Consider the following 22,358-nt stretch of genomic DNA (forward strand, 5'->3'; position numbering starts at 1 on the left):
CGTCGGGTCCCTATCCTAGTCTTCCGAATCTTAAGAACGTCGGTCATGGTTCCATCGCCGGGTCCCTTTTCGTTAGGTTGTGTTGAGTTTCTCGTCCCTGCACTGCCTGAGGTTTCAATATTAGCATCTTCGCCTGTCCTAGTCTTCCAAATCTTGAGTAATTTGGCTTCATTTGAGTAGGCGATGGCATCATCGTCGGCTCACCCTTCGTTAGGCCATATTGGGTTTCCTGTCACTGAACTGCCTGATGTTTCAATATTAGGATCTTTATCTATCCTAGTCGCCCGCATCTTGAGAAAGTCGGTAATGGTTTCATCGTCGGGTCCCTGTTTGTTAGGCTGTGTTGAGTTTCTCGTCCCTGCACTACCTGATTTTTTTGGAATTAAGAATTATTAAGAGATTCGGTTTTTGTCTCGTCGTCCGCCCCCTGTTCGTTAGGCGGTATTGAGTGTCCTGCCAATTCACTGCTTGATGGCTCAATATGAGGATATTTGCCTATCCCAGTCTTCCCAATCATGAAAAAGACGGCCTTGGTCCCATAGTACGCCATGCCTTCAGTCTTAGGCAATCTTGTTACGGAGACTTGATCAATACCCACCATAAGCAGAGTTTCTTCCTTCTTCTCCTTCCTGTGGAAGACCTCCCATTTCTCCACTACCAAATCTTTTGGTCATGCGTTTCGTAGCGAATTTGCCGCACTCAACTCTGATGAAGACTGTCACTTTTGTGAGCTGGGGGATGTCCATGTTTCTCACAAGGGAAAGCATTGCGCCCCAGGAAGTGTGGATACTTTCAACGAGCTTTTTGGTGGTATACAATAATACATAATGCTGACGCAAAGCGCAGCGTTAAGATGTCTGCTTTATACTCGCAGCTCATATGGGTCGACCCCCTTCAGAGTTCAACACATGTTCAAAACCCTTTCGATGCTCCACTTGACCCCGATTATCTGGTGGATTTCTACCAGATGCACTGCATAAGTCATCTCAACTTTGTTGTGCTTCCTTGCCACTATGCAAGCATACTATTGGTATGCTTTTGAAACAAACTGGATCTATAATTTTACATTCGCTCACCTTATCTTATAAATGAAGGCCTCCGCAGCGCAGAGGTTAGCGTGTGCGCCTATGACGCAGAACGCGAGAAGATCAGAAAACATTTTCAACGATGGTTATCCCTTCCTAATGCTGGCGCCATTTGTGAAGTACTATGCCATTTGAAAACTTCTCCCCAAAGAGGTTTCGCACCGCCATTTGGACTCATCTATTAAAAGAAGGCCCCTTATCATTGAGCTTAAACATGAATCGGACAGCATTCATTGGTATGTGATTAATTTGCCCCTGTTCCCTTGTGGAATGTTCATGGTCAACTTAGCATTTTGCATCTTATCTGTTAATATATGTCTTTTCAAGGTTCGTGTCTTAAGTCTTTTGTTTCGATTTCTGTTACTTTGAATATTTATTCTATCATATTTTTATACGAGCTTCAATAACTAATGCCACAATCTCGTTTACTTTATTTTATCTACAGGTTGGTCACATAAAAACTGAAAATAATGAATATTATATTGAGCCATCAAAACCTCATGCTTCATCGGCCCACAATGTTAACGGACATCCGCATGTTGTATTTCAAAGATCATCTGTTAAGGAAAAGGTAATTACTAAAATTTGCATTACTCGCGAGATAATAAAGAAAATTTCAGGTGGGCTGTTCGCTATACGAATAAATGAAGTTGTTTTTAATGTCAGCCACACATGAACATACTTCTGATTGGCAGGAAGGCAAACAGACAGGCACATATCGCCCGAACGAACCGACCGATCATTGAAGGAAAGGACTGACAAAACTAATATCGTAGACAAACCGCATAATCATATAGACAAATTGCAACAGCCCACTATGAAATTGAATTTGTCCGAACTTGAAGATATAGCGGGCCCAGAAAGTTAGAGCGAAGACAAAGAAGTGTCAACTTTTAGAAGAAATGAAAAAAAAGAGCACTAAAATAATATCTGTATGTTAATGCAACGACAATTTATTGCAGCAATCTGCACAGCAGACAAACGACAAAAGGAAGCAACAGCAAAATAGACGTAAGCAGCAGCAATTGCAACAGCAACGTAATAAATTGCAGCAAAATGGAACAAAGCGTCAAAGGAGATCTTTAAGTAATTGTGGCACCAAGGAGCCAAGAAGGCGCATAGAAGCACGACTTGTGGAATGGCAACCACAGGGAAAGGTAAGTAAGTGGGTGTTGTTTGCTTTAAATGCATGAATGGCTTGGCGAAATGGATGAATGAATGCCATTTTTGGACACCTAAACGGGATAAGAACAGTGGGAGGAATTATGTGTTGAAAAGCTTGAAAACATTGTGAAACGTTAATATTGTCAAACTTTATTTCATTTCTATAGAAAATTTTGATAAAATGTTAATTTCTATAAAAAAATTTGGGAAAATTTCGTTTCTATGAGAAATTTTGACAAAATTTTGGGATCTTGAACTGATCTTGAACACTTATAGAGACAAAAAGAACTATGAACCACAAAAGTCGGGTGGTGCCGACTGTATAATACCCTACACCTACCCCATAAGTACAAAGTTGGAGCTATATCTAATTCTGAACCAATTTTGATGCGCCTCAGCGGAGTATTGCAGATGGGGTTTTAAGCAATCCGTATCAAATTTCGAGCAAATTTGTGAAAACTGTAATAACTGCGGTTGACAAGTGACAACATTATTGCAAATTACCCAAAATTTGACGAACATATATATGGAAGCTATATCTAAATCTGAACCGATTTTGAGCAAACTTCTCAGATATTGTGGCAGTCGTCGAAGAAAGGGTTGTACAAAATTTTGGCAAGATTGGTCAATGAATGGGCTTGCTGAGGCTCAAACGTCTTACATATTGTGGCAGTCGTCGAGGAAAGTGTTGTGCAAAATTTGGCAAGATTGGTCAACAAATGCACGTGCAGTGGCTTTAGAAGTAAAAATCGGACGAAATATATATATAACAGCTATATCTAAATCTGAACCGATTTCTATGAAATTAATCAGTAATACTAAAAGTCATAAGAAAATCTTTCTAACCAAATTTCGAGAGAATCGGTCTGGGTAGGTTGAAAATCGGTCTGGTTTGGAAGAAAAGAAGGATATTAATCCGCTCTATGCCACCATTGACATACACCTAAGCCAGTAATCGGCTTGTTGTGCGCTCTCAATACTAAAAAAGTAACCTCGAAAAAGAAAATCTAAATTTGGAATTCCGTGCTACTTATAAAACCCTAAACGGTTTTTCATACCACTCCCCTAAGTTGGTTAATGTCTGGTATTGTGTCCCCATCTAAGTGCCGTTACCTGCTAGACGCGAAAGTCGGGCAATGACAAAGGAAATGCTCCATCGCCTCATCATTTTCATCACATGCTCTACACATGGTATCACTTGCCGCACCAATTTTACATAATTGAGCTGGTAGTCCTATGTGTCCCGTTATGATACCGAGAGCTATAATGACCTATTTACTTCTTACTTCCTTCAGCAATAGCCTCGTCTTCTCACGATTTGGATCCTCGCATTCGTCGCCCAAGCCCTCAAATCTGACTGCGTCGACAAGAAAGGTTTGGGGTTAACCAAGTTTATTGATGGCAGTTCTCTGGCCTTCACTGCCATATCATCTGCTTTCTTATTGATGAGGATCATGCCATCCCCAGAGAAGGCGTTCATCTCCTTCTTACATTCCAACTCTGTTCTTGATCTTACCGTCCTGGTTGTTATTACCCTTATGGCCTATTTACTGCCCGTAAAGATGTTCATACTCGACGTCTTCGCGTTAACACCACACCACATATTCCATGATCGCCCGGATCTCCGTCTGCAAGACCGTATTTCGGTCAGGCCGTCGAAAACAGATCTCTGTCCCTGGGTTTTCAATGTAAACCCCCAGCTTTGGTCCATCCGTGTAACATGATCTTCCAGATGGCAATACTAGGGTTCCAAAACTCGACCTCAAGTGTCGTCTCAGGTATCCGATCGGCAACCTCTTCTATTCCTTCCAGGTTTCCTATCGTCGCGTCGATTATAATGCGATGGTATGCCTTGCTCCTATCCTACTTCCCATCTCCCATCGCCTTAAGTCCCATAGCCGCAAAGGCTGCCTCACAATTAATCTATGGGTTTATCTGTCGCATATCTAGAATGGTCTTCATTGGCCTAGTAGGAGTTGTCCTCATTGCTCCATCTATGCCAAGACAACATGTTCTCTGAACCTGTTGTATTGTATAATCCTAACGTTGCACTTTTTCTTCATCGCAGTCCACCAAACTACTGAGGCGGAAGTGAGTATTGGTCTAATCAAGCTTCTGTAAAGCCAATGGACTATCCTAGGATTCAGGCCCAATTTCGAACGTACATAGCGCCCAACATCTGTGAACCTTCTAAGTTCGCTGCTGAATGTGAAACTTCCAATTCAGTTTCCTGTCCAAGATCACACCTAAGTATTTATCCTTGTCAGATATGGAAATCTTCTTATTGAGGTGTCGTGGTGCGTCAAATCGGCCCACCTTCGTCTTTCTCGTGAACAGGCATATTTCGGTCTTCTCTGGGTTAACATTGAGACCTCTGCATGAAGCCCAGTCATATGCCATATGCAAGTTATCAAATGAGCACTTTATTGCAATATTTCAGTAGGCTTCGTCTCTATGCCAAAAAATGTATGTGACGATAGGAGGAAAATTGAGACATGTAGTTTGTACACAAATTAACACAGACAGAAATAGCTTAATCGAATCAGAACGTGATTCCATAAAATGGCGCGTAAAAGCGGCATTTGTTGCTTAAGTTTGGAACAGTAATTTTTATTATGCCCTTCGACATCCTTACCGAATATGGTCGAGATATGGATATGGTTCCCATTAAGACCGATGTTGGTTCTTAAACGCATAAAAGTCGTTTTTATTTCCCGATTTTGTTGAAACTGTGTCTTGTAAAGGGTGATTATTTAGCTATTATCTTTTTGGCAATACTTGGTTAAACATCTCACGGAGGTTTCGTCTTTTGTTCCACTCTCAAACATCTTCAGTTTGGTCTATAATTAACCTTGAATCGTGTTACAAATGAACATTGCTTGCAAATTATTGAATTTTGTTATCAAAATGGGTGCTCTGTTAAGAAAGTTCATCGCGCGCTTCTTCCATTGAACGATTTATAAGGTTTCTCGGCATCTACAACAAATATGATTCAGATCTTCATATATTTGGATATTAATGTGGATGATAAGCAAACAAATGTGTCCATGGTTGTGGGTATCCAAAGTTCGACACTGCCCTATTTATTGCGTTATTCTTTGTTTTTTTCTTTATTTCATTAAAAAATTATTTTTTGTAACCCAATGTTTGGCAATTATTTACCCAAAGAAACAAGCCATTTAAAACATATGCAAATAATGGTTTTTTTATTTTGTATTTTATTGAAATGTGCCAACAGGTAAAAATTCAAGGTGGCAGAAAAATACGAAGGCTGCATCATCAGCAATCGCAATATAAATATGAGACTACAACAACGGATGTAAAACAGCAAGAAAACCAAGAACAGCAACAACAACAACAACATTCTCATCACTTTTTCCAGTCGCATAAGCAATCCCATTCGAGTAACAACCACAAAGAAAGCCAACGCATCTTGACATCAGACACACCACCGACAATTGCCTTTGCACCACAAGCAAAACCACCATCACATTGGCAACATCAGCAGCAACCGCCTTACATTCACAGCAACAACGACATCGGTGCGCATGCGCATCACCATCAACGCATGAAACGTTCAATTAGCAGCCCACGCCATGTTGAGACTCTAATTGTAGCCGATTCCACAATGGTTGCCTTTCATGCCAAAGAGGTGGAGTTATATCTTTTGACCATAATGAATATGGTCTCAGCTCTCTACAAAGATCCTAGCATTGGCAATGCTATTGAAATTGTTGTGGTTAAGATCATACTTCTGGATGAGGAGGAAGCTCATATAGATTTGAATCTTACACAAAATGCTCAACAGAATTTGGATAAGTTCTGTAGGTAGGTACCCTTGTATGTGTGCGCACAGAACAATAAAATATATATTTTTTTTCTTGTGTGCAATTAATTTGCATACAATATATTTTATTGTCAATGAGGTGGTAGTTCAACAGTGATTTGAAATATTGAATTGCATAAAAACGAAACCAATAAAAGCAAACCTAATATAAGATATTAAATTTTTAGAACATATTAAAAAATCTCTTGGTGAATATATCGAGTTCGTGTCTTCAGTCTTTTGTATTATATTTCTGTTAAGAGTTTTATTGCCGCCTTTTGGGCGATTTGACTTCCTAAGCCTACAGAGGGCAATTTGTCTGACTTTTGCAAGTGGGGGCTTGTAATGACTTAAAATTCCAAGTATAGTTCAAATCGGTCCATAACGTGTTATAGCTACCATATACATGAAATATGGATCAACCGATTTCACCAAAATTTTGTTCGCAATAACATGAATCTGATTAGAAAAAATGGGGTTATTAAGACCAGGAAGGTGTTTAAAAGCCCCTAAAGGATATTTAGACCGACCAGCATATGTAAGTCGCAAATGTTTTTGAGCGTAAAGAACGAATTCGACTTTAAATATGGGCTCCAAACCTGCATCCATATGACTTTAGTTATGTATGTCAGATACCATTAGAAAGCGCTCCATCCAGCATGTATTTGTCATATGTTTTGAAGTTTTTTTTTATCCACACTTGTGTCAGATGGAAATAGAACTCGCTTTAATCAATAAAAAGTAAACATTTATTCCAACATCCGTTTTCGACACGTGATATGATAGCACATTTACCTTAAAAAAAACCCTGGACAACCCGGTTGTACGTACCGGGGTGTATCCGATGGAGTTCTTCATCGGCAAGGGCTACCGCCTCAGTGTAAAACACACTGCTGCAACAACAACAACAAAAAACCAAGGACCTATACCTTAACCTATCTATTAAGGCAATATTGGACTCAAATGAAGGTTATAGAATACTTTACTTTTACTTTATTTGGCTCTGGTCTCCCCCTTTTGCATATACCACAAATTTTACATTCAAAGAGCGACATCTAACGCAATCTTGGCATGGGCGAGCAGCATGTGCTCTCTTGTGAGTAGTGTTCCATATTTATGCACATATGCATCTCGTATAATCTTCTTCAGCAGGATATCAAAGAGGTCACACGATAAGCTGTCTCCCGGTCTGAAACATAGTTTGGTATTGAGGGTTTGGGAGATAGTCTTTCCTATTCTTACTGAAGAACGTATATCATCAACCGCCATCCTGTAGAGCCTCATTAATTTTGAAGGGATACCAAACTCAGGCATGGCCTGAAATACCTTTGAACGTATAGCGCTGTCGAAAGCTGCATTGTAGTCAACGAAGAGATGGTAAGAGTTGACTTGTCCTTCTCGGGTCTTTTCCAGGATTTGGCGCATTGTGAATATCTGGTCAATGGTGGATTTACCAGATTTATAATCGCATTCATGGGCCCAAATTATTCATTTAGATTTTCATCCAGTACATTTGAGAGTATCTTGCACGCAATGTGAAGGATAGTTATAACGCTGTAGTTGGTACATACTGTCTTGTCTACTTTCTAGTGGACGGGGCAAAGTACTCGTACGCTGAGTTTCCAAATATCGGATATTCTTTCTTCTAGACGAGCTGAAGCCTACGCTTTATCAATGTATCGCCTCCGGTGTTAAATACTTCAGCTGGCAACCCATCGGCACCTGCTGCCTTGTTGTTTTTTAGTCGGGTCATTACTACTTGGACCTCATTCTCATACATTCTATACCATCATCAGATATTGGTTCTGCGGTATCCTCCTCGCCGCCATTATTAGAAACCAACAGCCGAGAAAGATTAGAAACCAACAATTGAAAAAGATGTTCTTTCCATACAGAGTATGAATCTGACATCTTCAGCACATCCACACTGGCGCATTTATCAGTCCTTGCCATGCTCTTTAAAATGACCCAAATAGAAAAGTCCATCGAAATAGCATCTGGCGAATTGGATAGCCACTGTATGGCTGAAATAAAGTGCCGATCATGTCATTTCAGCGGTCACAGCGGCCCACAGCTTTCATCACTTGAGATGAAAAATAAATACTTCGGGTTGCCGTTCGCAGACTCAAATTCCCGTACTTGAGCTCGGTTAAGTAAACACGATCATTTTGAGAGTATACGAATAGCTCAATTGGTAAATTTTTTTAGCATAGGAGAACACGAAGATAATAGCAGATCCCATTGTGCAAAATTTCAACCAAATCGGAAAAAACGACCAAGAGGGACTTAAGAAGTAAAATAGGGACATCGGTTTGCAGCTATATAAGGTTATGCATCGTATTTGGCACATATATTAGAGGGCATCGAAGAAGTTACTGTGCAAAATTTCAGCTTAATCAGATAAGAATTACGCTATCTGAAGGCTTTACTTTTGGGCCCATTTGAACTGTACATGTAAGTTGGAGGCTATTGGAGAAGACATTGTCCAAATTTCAGCAAAATCGGGTTAGAATTGCGCCCTCTAGAGGCTATATCTAAATATGGGCCCATATGGGCCATTTACAATCCCAACTGACCTACACTAATAGGAAGTATTTGTGCAAAATTTACAACACCTAACTTTAGTTAGCGTGCTTTCAACAGACGGACAGACATACGAACATGACTAGATCGACTTATGACAAGACGATCAAGAATATATATACTTAAGGGGTCTTAGATCAATATTTCGAGGTGTTATAAACGGAATAGCGAAGTTATCAACCTATAGTGGAGGGTATTGAAATTGCTATCCAAATCTGGGGTGGATTCTAAGACTCGCCGAATGGACACATAGACCAATTACCACAATATGAGACTCAAATGAGAGATATTTGGGAGAAGAGCACGAAATTGATACCCAGTTTTGAGATCAACTCTTTTGGTATCCGCCCCACCACCAAAATATCCTCAAACAGGATTTATTTACTGATCATGCTAAAATGGGGTTCAAAGGAAAGGTTTATGAGAGTAAATCACGAATCTTATTTACTTTCATAATCAAGTGTCAGTGTGGTTACCCCATCCCCAAAATACCCCCCAACCGGACCTTCGCAATATGGGATTGAACCACGAATTTGACATCCAATCAGGGCGGAATGTCTGAGGGGCCGCCTTGTCCCCAAAAGATCGTCAACAATAAATTTTTACTGAACATAGGAATATGGGGTTCAAATAAAAAGTTTTTGGGACTGTAGGATGGATCTATTATCACCTTTCGAGGCTTTGTGCCTGGAGATACTACATCTGCTTAATATCACACAAACGGGAAATATTTATTAACCATTGAAAACTGGTGCTCTAATGACTATCCTGCAAAGGTATTTGGGAGTAAAATACAAATAAAGTTTTGTAGACGAGAGTCTTAGGCCACCCCGAATAGATAGACGAGTAGACCAAAGGGCACCGTGGCGCAAAGGTTAGCATGTGCGCCTAAGACGCCAAACTTCTAGGTTAAAATCCTGAAGTGAACAACAACAAAATTTTCACCAGTGGCTATAATCTTTCTAATGGTGGCTACATTTGTAAGGTATTCTGCCATGTTAAAACTTCTCTAGTATTGCTATGCGGCACGCTATTAAATGAAAGAAATCCAACTTAAGAAGTGAAATAAAACCCAAAAAGTGAAATAATTCCAAAGGTAAACATTAAGTATATCCCAACAATTGGGGACATATTTTTTGAGCTTAAACTTTAAACGGACTGCACTCATTGATATGAGAGAAATATCCCTTGTTCTTTAATAAAATGTTAATAAATAATTTAGTATATATTGGGTTGCCCAGAAAGTAATTGCGGATTTTTTAAAAGAAAGTAAATGCATTTTTAATAGAACTTAGAATGAATTTAAATCAAATATACTTTTTTTACACTTTTTTTCTAAAGCAAGCTAAAAGTAACAGCTGATAACTGACAGAAGAAAGAATGCAATTACAGAGTCACAAGCTGTGAAAAAATTTGTCAACGCCGACTATATGAAAAATCCGCAATTACTTTTTGGGCAACCCAATAGTTAGTATGGACTATTTTGGGGCTTATTTCACTTTTTCTTTGGGGGCAATTTCATTGGTGTTTTTTTATAGACTAGACCAAATATGGGTTCTTTAATTAAATGGTATTCGAATATGAAAACACAATCATAACCGATTTGTAGACCGCTATTGACAATATGGAAATCAAATGGCAGCATTGTGGGAGAAGAGTATTAATGTCATATCAAAATCTGAGATATTGGCTATCTTACCGATGCACCCCCATAATTTCCTTACGCAAGAACATTTAACTTCCCACAAACCACTGTGTCTGTCGTATTGCTTAGTTATTTTTAGCCAAGTCATGTCAGACAGCCATCATCTATGTAAAGGCAAAATATATGTTTCCTCACTTTAAACTTCACAACGTCATGTAAGTATGAGAGTACTCACTCACTTCAATGTATGCGCGGCCTGGGTGACGTTTGGCAGCCTAGGCGCCAGTAACGCGTATTTCTTCTCGAAAACTTGTCAGGGAGTTTGTATGCCATTCAAGTTGCTGCTTGATACTGTCGAAATGAGATAAGATAATTTAAAAAGTCTAGACTTTTGGGTTGTGCTACAAAAAACTCCTCAGGAAGTTATTTTGTTTTGTTCCTAGCTTATTGCTGACTGCGGGAATTGGATTTCAGTTTGCGTGTTCCATGTTCTTAAATTGTTTTTTCATATTTTTTACTTCTTATTTTTTTTGTAGTTGGCAGCATAAATTGAACAGCGGCAATGAATTTGATCCTCATCATCATGATGTAGCCGTTTTAATAACACGCAAAAATATATGCGGCAATAACTGTATGTAAGTAGTTTTTTTTTTGTTTTGCTTATTTGTTGTGATAAACTTGAGCATTTTATTGGCCTAATATTATTGGTAATTCGATGTAATTCGATATGTATTTTATTTTGTTCTTTTATGGCATACTAAATACAGGACCCTCGGTTTGGCCAATGTGGGCGGCATGTGCAAACCCAAACAGTCTTGCAGTGTTAATGAAGATAATGGCATTATGCTCTCACATACCATAGCTCATGAATTGGGACACAAGTAAGTAAAATTCATTTAATAAAAGTTCTTTCGGAATGCAAAGTGATTATCGTAAATTTCAATCAAAGAAGTGCTGAATTTTAATTAACTCCTATGGGTAATACAATAACCAAAAATCGTAAAAATTTAAGAAGATATAATGATATAAGTGGCTATAAAAATAAAAAAACCATCCACCATGGATCGCATTTGTCAAGTTCTTTGAATGACTTTTCCAAAAATATATGAGCTATTTCAAGTTATTGACCAATATGGACCGTACTGGATGTTAGAAGTCATAGAAAGACACCACCTCGAAAATTTCAACAAATCGAGTAATAATTGCGCCCTCCTCAAATTGCGAGATCGGTTTATATGGCAGCTATATCAGGTTTTCAACCGATTTAGACCATACCTGGCACAGTTGTTGGAAGTCAAACCAAAAGACATATGCCAAATCGGATAAAAATTCTAGAAGCCCAAGAACTCTAATCAGGAGATCGGTTTATATGGCGGCTATATCAGGTTATAGACTAATTTATACCATACTGGGCACAGTTGTAGGAAGTGGTATCAAAACATTACATTAAGAATTGCCACCTTTTGAAGCTTAAAAATGTAAGTACTAAGATCGGTTAAAATGGCATCTATATCAAAACATGGATCGATATGGACCATTTTACAACTCAACGGAAACTTGTTGAAACCACATGTCATGAAAGTCAAGCATTTGCATTTTGGACAAAAAAATGGATATCATTTCACGGTAGCGCTCACCATTCACAGTTACGTTACGATTGAAGAAGTGCGGTCCAATGATGCCACCAGTCCATAAACCGCACCAAACTGTGACTTTTTCTGGATACATTGGTAGCTCTTGCTGATCTTCACTCCAAAATCGACAATTCTGCTTATTTACGTTCCCATTCAGCCAAAAATGAGGTTCGTCGCTGAACACAAGAAGCTCGCGATGAACTTTCTTAACAGAGCACGCATTTTGATAACAAAATTCAATAAGTAGCAAACGTTGTTCGTTTGTAAGACGATTCATGGTTAAATTTGAAACTAAACTGAAGGTGTTTGACAGTGAGACAAAACACGAAAAATGGGTGACCTGTTTAAACCGGTGTTGCCAAAAAAAGAACCCCGACTCTGGTTTTGTTAGGTTTGCCAGAACCGCCTCCATCATCGGTCGATGTCGGTGAAGTGTAATCGGTCTATGGAGTGGGTACATTTCCGGACTTGCTCTGGCCTTACATCACTACGGGAGTATAGTCATACTGAATGTGTTGCGTGGTGCTATGCAAACATAGATAGCAGTGGGTCGGGAGTATAGTCATACTGAATGTGTTGCAAGGTGCTGTGCGAACATAGACAGCAGTGGGTCACAAGCATCGTCGCCTTTTGCCATCAGCGAGCTGAGTCTGGAAATAAACAGGGAAGTCAACGAACATAAGCGGAATTTGTGGCTGAAGCACTTGGAGCTATTTTATTTAGGCACTGGTTATGTCAAGCTGTGGTCTACTGTTAAGTCACTCTCGAACATAGACAGCAGTGGGTCACAAGCGTCGTCGTAGTCGCCTTTTGCCATCAGCGAGCTGAGTCTGGAAATCCACAGGGTAGTCAACGAAAATAAACGGAATTTGTGGCTGGAGAACCGATTATGTCAAGCTGTGGTCTACTGTTAAGTCACTCTCGAACCCCGGTAGACGGGATGAAAGGACCTCGGTCACTTTTGGCAACGTAACTGTGACTGATCCGAAGAGATGCGCCAGTTTGTTCAAACGTCAATTCATTGTGCATCCCGAGAGCGACAGGGCAAAGAGGGGAGGGGAGACCACGGATACAGCGAATAGTATCCGTGGTCTCCGAGTCGATGGACAGCAATCACAATTTACCGTGGGCGAAGTTGTGAATGTCATCCGTGGTGCCAAATCATCCAAGGCGTTGGGCCTCGACGAAATCTCTACGCTGATGCTGATGTATCTGGATTTACCTGGAGTTAAGTACCTTACTACTGTCCTCCACCTGTCTTTGAACACTCTTATAGTTCTCGATGTCAGGAAAATGGGCCAGAGTGAAACCCGGACTCGAGTTTGGGAGAGTCGTACAGACCGATCTCCCTTCTCACACCAGTAGCCCAGACGCTTAAAATACTACTCCTCCCGGGTCTCGTTGGAGAATTCATCTTCGTCGAGCATCAACATGGATTTCGAAGACTGCATAGCACAACAACTGCTTTGCATGCCATCACCACACACATTTGCCGTGGCTTCAATCAGCTCAGGCCATGTGATAGGATGGTCCTCGTGGCGCTGGACCTATAAAAGGCATTCGACAAACTATTTGAGGACATTACAAACACGTTGCGAATTATCTGTGTGTCGCCAGTCATTTATGGAATTTATGGATAAGAAGTCGAAGCACCGTAGAGTGAAACAGGGAGTTCCCCAAGGCGGGGTGATATCTGCGGCACTGTTTAACTTCTACCTATCCTCCATTCCATCCCCTTTAGACGGCATAGAGATCGTATTATATGCGGACGATTGTACGATCATGGCATCATGCCCGCCACTCATTGTTGACATCTGCGATAGGTTGAACGTCTACCTCAATGAACTTGCCTCATATTTTGCTGCGAGAAATCTGAATATATCTGCCACCAAATCTTCCGCCACATTGTTCACTAAAACACGCGTGAGGCGAATGCCTAGCTGACTGTGATGATCGATGGAGAAATGATTCCAACCATCAAGTGTCCCGAAATACTTGGCGTCACATTTGACAGGTTTTACACATTCTCCCCACATGTCACATCAATTTGCAATAAAGTCGGAAGTAGAAACAAGGTCCTCAAGTCACTTGCCGACAGCATTTGGGGTGCAGACAAAGAAACCTTGTTGACCACGTACAAAGCAATTGGCCGGTCTGTGGTAAGTTATGTAGCGTCAGTGTGGTCTCGTCAGATCTATGACACGCAGTGGAATAATATTCAGATCTGTCAGAATGCCGCCCACCGAACTGCGAGGGACTGTCTCCTCAGTTCTCATGTGGACCACCTCCATCAGGAGACAAAGATCCTACCAGTGCGAAGACATACCAACATGCTGTCTAAGCAATACCTTTTGGGCTGTTATCGCAAAGACCATCCAAATAATCATCTTGTGGATAGATATCCACCGGCCAGATGCCTTAAGGTAGATCTACATGTTCATGCTACAAGAGAGACCCTCTAAATCAAGCGGGTCTAGACAACATTCATGCAGACACGGTGCACACAATGCGAAAAATAGTTGCCGGGTGAATGTAGTGCTTGGCGAACTACCGTCTCCCATTGCACCTGAAGAAATTGACCTCCCCCGGCAAACCAGAGTAGTTCTGACTCAATTATGTTTCGGCTGATGCAGCCGCCTAAACTCCTACAGAGCAAGGATTGATGCCGACGTGCAAGATGTATGTCTCGATTGTGACTAGGGACCACACGGTACACGTCACCTGTTTAACTGCTCAGCCAGACCCACTCGACTCAGACCCAGACCTCATCTTAGTCGTAGGGTTTCTGAATCTGGAAACTCAACAGAATCAAGGAGACGAAAGATAGAATACAACAAACTGCTTCAACAAAAACAACAACAACAACATACACCAATAAAACATCCGTGCAAAAATTCAAGCAGATATCTTCATTCTTGTTGCGCGCTATCGTGATCTCGACAGACGGACGGACAAGTCTAGCTCGAATGTTGAGATGATCGATCAAAATTTCAAGGTGTTACAAACGGTATAAATAGATTAAAATAACCCCCCAACCCTAAAGGAAAATAATTTGTGGTTAACTGTGTTGCGCCGCCCTTTTTATCCTATCGAAAAGAATCATAATATTCACAATCTGCAGTTTTTCTGAGCTTTGAGTCATACTTTTTGGTACAGCAAGTTAATCTACTCAACAATTTTTTTAAAATAGTTCTATAAACAGCTCAAACACGGGTTACAAATTTGTGATAATCGTGCCTACATTTAAAATGGATAAATTCAGGCCACCGTAGCGCAGAGGTTAGCATGTCCGCTTATGACACTGAATGTCTGGGTTCGAATCTTGGCGAGACATTCAGAAAAAATTTTCAGCGGTGGGTTTCCCCTCCTAATGCTGGCAACATTTGTGAGGTGCTATGCCATATAAAACTTCTCTCCAAAGAGGTGTCGCACGCCATTCGGACTCGGCATTAAAGAGGAGGCCCCTATCATTGAGCTTAAAATTAGAATCGGACTGCACTCATTGATATGTGAGAAGTTTGCCCCTGTTCCTTAGTGGAATGTTTATGAGCAAAATTTGCAATTTGCAAATTCATTGTACATTACCCTGTACATCGTCTTGTTCCTGGTCTTGCTGAAAATATTTTAATTTAATTTTCTTCTATCTCTGTTTTATCGAAGACCTTTACTTATTTATTTCACTCAACAGTAGACAAACATTTTTTGAGTTTTTGAAGCATACACTTAGCTAGAATTGCAGTTTGTTTCTGCAACAACGTCTAAAAGTTATGTGCAGAATAACAAATCGATTTCAAAATTATTCCACAAAATTTCTGTAAAGTAGTGTAAAATCTACATAAAGCGGCTCTTACACAATCTACAATGCATCAAAACAGTAGCAAAATAATAAATTTACGAATAACACCCCCAATATCAAGCCCCTTAAATGTCAACCGACGACAATGGTGAGTTCCTGATAATTTATCTGACATTTATGACAACTTTTCAATAAAAAAAAATTGCGCAAAAATTCCTTTGAAATGCTTTTTCTATAAAAAAAATATATTTACAATCAAATCCAAATCGCTCAATCATAAATCATTTAAAATAAAGCAATAACTTATACGCCTAGTTGCTGCCGCTGCCAATGCTTCATTAAAAGTCGGTATTGTGCCTGTCATCTTTAATTGTTCATAAATGTGAAAACAATAACAGACAATAAATTATAACAGATTTCAATACAGGCGCGCGCAAAAAAATCTACTCGAGAGCCGTCTTTAGTACTGGATTAGATTGGCTTAGAAAACAAAAGAAAAAATAACATTTAGCAGAGTCAATATTAATACAGAAAATTGAATATCTGTGATAATAATGAAAGTTATTTACCAATATAAATCAATAAAAACTTGTTGAACTGTGGTATAGTTATTAAAAAAAAAAAAAAAACATGGAAAAGCGCATTCAGTTCTGCCTTGCCGAATCGTATGTACCCTGCTGTATGGTAAGCATTAGTCAAGATTTTGGAAAAATTTGTATACGCCGAAACTGCACAGAAAAAATAAAAATCGGTTTCAATTACGAAATTAATAGATCCAATTAATTTTTGTATAGAAACTGCTTGACCTTTTTTTTAAAAAAATAATTGAAAATTTTTTCAATTAAAAGAATTCTATATTCAATTAAAACAAGTAAACAGGTGTTAAGTTCTGCCGGGCCGAACTTTGTATACCCACCACCTCGAGTATATATGTAAAGCACCTTTCATCAAAATCCGGTGAAAATTGTAAACCTAATGTCCCATAGCAGTTATATCGAAATATGTTCCGATTTGGACCAAATACTAATCGGTACAAGTCATTATTCAATTGTGTATAACAAAATATTGGTATTTTAAGTAGCTGTATCTAAAAATAAACCGATCTGAACCATATACAACATGGATGTCGAAAAGCCTAACATAAGTCAATGTGTCAAATTTCAGTTAAATCGGATTATAAATGCGCTTTTTTGGGGGCCAAGACTTTAAATCGAGATATCGGTCTATATGGCAGCTATATGCAAATCTTGATCGATCTAGACCAAATTGCAGAAATGTCTGGAGGGGCTTAACTTAACTCTCTATCCCAAATTTCAGCAACATCGGACAATAAATGCGCCTTTTATGGGCCCAAAACATTAAATCGAGAGATCGGTCTATATGGCAGCTATATCCAAATCTGGATAGATCTTCAAATTGAGGAAGGATGTCGAAGGACCTAACACAACTCACTGTCCCAAATTTCAGCAAAATCGGATAATAAATGTGGCTTTTATAGGCCTAAGACCCTAAATCGGAGGATCGGTCTATATGGCAGCTATATCCAAATCTGTGCCATAATGCAGAAGTATGGCAAGGGGCTTAACTTAACTCACCGTCCCAAATTTCGGCAACATCGGACAATAAATGCGCCTTTTATGGGCCCAAAACATTTAGTCGAGAGATCGGTCTATATGGTAGCTATATCCAAATCTGATCCGATTAGGGCCAAATTAAAGAAAGATGTCGAAGGGCCTAAGACAACTCGTTGTCCCAAAATTTCAGCAATATCGGATAATAATTGTGTCTTATATGGGCCTAAGTCCCTAAATCGGAGGATCGGTCTATATGGCAGCTATATCCAAATCTGGACCGATCTGAGCCAAATTGCAGAAGGATGTCGAAGAGCCTAACACAACTCACTGTCCCAAATTTCAGCAAAATCGGATGATAATTGTGGCTTTTATGGGCCTAAGACCCTTAATCGGAGGATCGGTCCAGATGGCAGCTATATCCAAATATGAACCGATCCGGCCAATATAACGAAGGATGTCTAAGGGCCTAACACAACTCACTGTCCCAAGTTTCAGCAAATTCGGATAATAAATGTGGCTTTTTTTGGGCCTAAGACCCTTAATCGGCAGATCGGTCTATATGGGGGCTATATCAAGGTATGGTCCGATATAGCCCATCTTCGAACTTAACCTGCTTATGGACAAAAAAAGAATCTGTGCAAAGTTTAAGCTCAATATCTCCATTTTTGAAGACTGTAGCGTGATTTCAACAGACAGACGTACAGACGGTCGGACATGTCTAGATCGTCTTAGAATTTTACGCTGATCAAGAATATATATACTTTATGGGGTCGGAAATGGATATTTCGATGTGTTTCAAACGGAATGACAAAATGAATATACCCCCATCCTTCGGTGGTGGGTATAAAAATTATTGAAATTTTTTAATTGATCCAATTAAAACCTGTAACGAAAGGCAAAAGTCGGGCGGTGTCGACTTTATAATGCCCTACCTCTACCCTATAGGTACAACGTGGGAGCTATGTCTAATTCTGAACCAATTTTGATGGACCTCGCCGGATGTTTTCAGGTGGGTTATTAAACAATCCGTATCACATTTCGAGCAAATATCCTCAAACTGTTCACAAATGACAACAATATTGCAAATTACTCAAAGTTTAATAATGTGATACTCATCGAGAAAAGCGTTGTACAAAATTTTGGCAAGATTGGTCAGAAATTCTCTTGGAGTGGCTCTAGAAGTGAAAATCGGGCGATATACATATGACAGCTATATCTAAATTTGAATCGATTTCTATGAAATTCATCTGTAATGTCGAGAAGCAAAAGAAAATCCTTTCTGCCATATTTCGAGAGAATCGATTAACAAATGACCATTTTATTGCAATATTACTGCAAATCGAACGAGAATATATATATTGGGTTGCCCAAAAGTAATTGCGGATTTTTTAAAAGAAAGAAAATGCATTTTTAATAATACTTAGAATGAACTTTAATCAAATATACTTTTTTTACACTTTTTTTCTAAAGCAAGCTAAAAGTAACAGCTGATAACTGACAGAAGAAAGAATGCAATTACAGAGTCACAAGCTGTGAAAAAATTTGTCAACGCCGACTATATGAAAAATCCGCAATTACTTTTTGGGCAACCCAATATATGAGAACTATGTCTAAATCTGAACCGATTTCGAGCAAACTTTATAGACATTGTGGAAGTCGTCGAGGAAAGCGTTGTACAAAATTTTGAGAAGATTGGTCAATAAATACGCTTGCAGTGGCTCTGGGAGTGAAAATAGGGCGATATATATATTATATGAGAGCTATATCAAAATCTGAACCGATACAATACTTCGATACAATCCTTCCTGCCAAATTTCGAGAGAATTGGGTAACAAATTACCATTTTATCGCATTATTATTGCAAATCGGACGAACATATATATGGGAGCTATATCGAAATCTAAACCCATTTCTATGAAATATATGAGAGGTATATCTAAATTTGAACCGATTTCGATGAAATTTACCAGCAATGTCGAGAGTCATTAGAAAATACTTTCTGCCAAATTTCGAGAGAATCGGGTAACAAATTACCATTTTATTGCATTATTATTGCAAATCGGAAGAACGTATATATGGGAGCTATATCGAAATCTAAACCGATATCTATGAAATTCACCTGTAATGTCGGAAGTCATAAGAAAATACCTCTTGCCAAATTTCGAGAAAATCGGTTACAAATGACCATTTTTGCAGTATTATTGCAAATCGGACGAACATGTGTATGGGAATCTGAACCGATTTTTTCCAATTTCAATAGGCTTTGCCTCTGGGCCGAAAAACATGCCCATACCAAATTTGAAGACGTTTGGATGAAAATTGCGAACTGTAGTTTGTACACAAATTTTTTCAATTAATTGTTAATTGATCCAATTAAAAATGATTTAAATATTTTGAAAATTCCAATTTATTTTTATATTTGGTACACAGATGTTTACAGCCTGAAACATGAACTTGAGGTGCGTTGTCCAAAGGTCCAAAGGACAACCGTATAGAAAATCTCCCCCTATTGATTTGTTGTTGTTGTCGTAGCAGTGCGTTGTGTACTGAGACGGCAGCCCTTGGCCGATGAAGGACTCCATCGGGTTCATCCGACACATAGAACCGGCTGCCATAGTAATGCTATAGATTTGCCGAAATGTGTAACGGAAGAGCTTTTGAAATCTCCTACCCTTTTTTAATCACGATTGTGATTGGGAAAATTTTCAGTTTCTATTAAAAAATTAATTGCATCAATATTTTTTAATTGAAAATAATTCTAGTTTCATTTAAATTTTTAACTGAAAAATTTTTTACGTTTTTTTTCTGTGTGTATAAATTCCATAAAAGATGTGCACATTCACAAGTGCTCAAGAAGGCAAATTAAAAATCGGATGGAGGAATTCTAATTTCATCATTCCCTTTGTAACTTATCGAAGTAATGACCTGAGATCCAACAAATTATATCTATTCTTGTTCGTCTTGAAAATTAAGTCGATTAAGCCATGTCCGTCCGTCCGCCTGTCTGTCGAAAGCACGCTAACTTTCGAAGGAGTATAGCTAGGCGATTGAAATTTTGCACAAATACCACTTATTAGTGTAGGTCGGCCCAATCGGTTCATGTTTTGATATACCTGTCCTATAAAATGATCTCAGTGATGATACAAACCGAATGCCAACATAAGTATACCCATTCTTTGGTGGGAGTATTATAAAATAATAACAGAAACTACACTGGAAAATGTTGCAGATTTCGTTATGCGGAAATTATAGTAGTGACTTTTAAACTATTGACTATACATTCCTTGACTTCTGCATATATATCAACCGGTGATACATTATCTGAGCATGGCGACTTAAAGGAGTCGAAGCTTTTTAAATCCCAAAGAATTTTCGACACAGACAAAATTTCCACAATAAACACCGACGAATGCATACCAGTGAAACCCTCGTCTGGCGCCACATTGTCCATTGGAGAGTTTCCTGGGAAATGTGTATCAAAGAGTAGTTCTAATAGTTCCATACTAGACATTGTCCATACTTTCTTTGACTTCTGAATATATCCCACTGTAGTGGGTTTCGAGCAAAGGGTCTTCCTTAGTCTAGAGGCCTTAGATGTATCCTCCACAGAGCTGCAGAATTCCACCCAGGATTTATTCTGAATCTTTTTCAGTTTGCCCTTTAATTTTCTAAGCCCAGCCTAATAGAAGTCCTAGTCATGCGGGGCCCTTGTGGCTTTCGCCCTGTTGAAAAGTCATCTGCAACCTTAGACCATCCAGTTCTAGGATCCACCATAGCGGTCACTATTTGCCCCTTGGCTTAACTCTAGATAATGCTGACACAATCGAGTCATGCAAGGCCTTCATGATCCGCTTGACACCTGTGTCTATGTCCTCCTCAGTTTCCACTTCCTTTTCTAGTCGAGAAGGGATAGTCGTGCAGAATGTGTGCCGAAATTTTTCCCAATCCGCCTTTCTTCTGTTTAGCCAAGGGACCAAATCTGTAGCATTTTCTCCAAGGCATTCAACTCCCCCCAGTCCTCATTTCCAATTGTTGTAGTGACTTTTAAACTTTAAGTGAATGATGCAACTTTGTCATAATAAAACGTTTGAAAGAAGAACAAGTAAGAACGTGCTAAGATCGGCCGGGCCGAATCTTATATACATTTGTCGAATTCTATGCGCGGTATCTCTTTTTAGGCAAACAAATAATATTGAATAAGAACTGTTATGCTATTGGAGCTATATCAAGTTATAGTCGGGTTCGGACCATAAATGAATGCTGAACATTGTAGAAGTCATTGTGTAATATTTCAGTTCATTCGGATAAGAATTGCGCCTCGTAGGGGCTCAAGAAGCAAAATCGGGAGATAGGATTATATGGGAGCTGTATCAAGCTATTGATCGATTCAGACCATATTAGACACGTATGTTGTATGTCATGAGAGAAGCCGTTGTACAAAACATCGGATGAGAATTGCGCCCTCTAGAGGCTCAAGAAGTCAAGATCCCAGATCGGTTTATATGGCAGCTATATCAGTTTATGTACCGATTTGCGCCATACTCAGCACAGTTATTGGAAGTCATAACAGAACATCTCATGCAAAATTTCAGCTAAATCAGATGAGAATTGAGCGCTCAATTGGCTGAAAAGTCAAAATCCAAGATCGGTTTATATGACAGCTATACCAGATTATCAACCGATTTAAATCATACTTAACACAGTTGTTGGAAGTGATACCAAAACACTACGTACAAAATTTCAGTCAAATCGGATGAGAGTTGCGCCCTCTAGGGGCTCAAGAAGTCAAGACCCAAGATCGGTTTATATGGCAGCTATATCAAAACATGGACCGATTGGGCCCATTTACAATCCCAACTGACCTACACTAATACAAAGTATTTGAGCAAAATTTCAAGCGGCTAGCTTTACTCTTTCGAAAGTTAGCGTGCTTTCGACAGACAGCCGGACGGACTGATGGACGGGCAGACGGACGGACATGGCTAGATCGACTTAAAATGACATAACGATCAAGAATATATATACTTTATGGGGTCTCAGACGCATATTTC

The 22,358-nt window shown here is 39.3% G+C and overlaps 1 protein-coding gene across 4 annotated transcripts in view; it reads left to right on the plus strand.

The window, feature by feature from the left end:
- The window catches only part of LOC106086369 (A disintegrin and metalloproteinase with thrombospondin motifs 6), a 170,373-nt gene that overhangs the window by 111,948 nt on the left and 36,067 nt on the right, over positions 1-22,358 (plus strand). For all 4 annotated transcript variants that reach the window (XM_059366467.1, XM_013251012.2, XM_059366466.1 and 1 more), the window contains 5 exons: positions 1,531-1,656; positions 2,048-2,242; positions 5,488-6,077; positions 10,840-10,938; positions 11,071-11,184. In XM_059366467.1, coding sequence (XP_059222450.1) covers positions 1,531-1,656; positions 2,048-2,242; positions 5,488-6,077; positions 10,840-10,938; positions 11,071-11,184 — 1,124 coding nt within the window. The remainder of the gene's footprint in view (positions 1-1,530; positions 1,657-2,047; positions 2,243-5,487; positions 6,078-10,839; positions 10,939-11,070; positions 11,185-22,358) is intronic.

Source organism: Stomoxys calcitrans, chromosome 4 (assembly GCF_963082655.1).
Source record: "Stomoxys calcitrans chromosome 4, idStoCalc2.1, whole genome shotgun sequence".
Lineage (NCBI taxonomy): Eukaryota > Metazoa > Arthropoda > Insecta > Diptera > Muscidae > Stomoxys > Stomoxys calcitrans.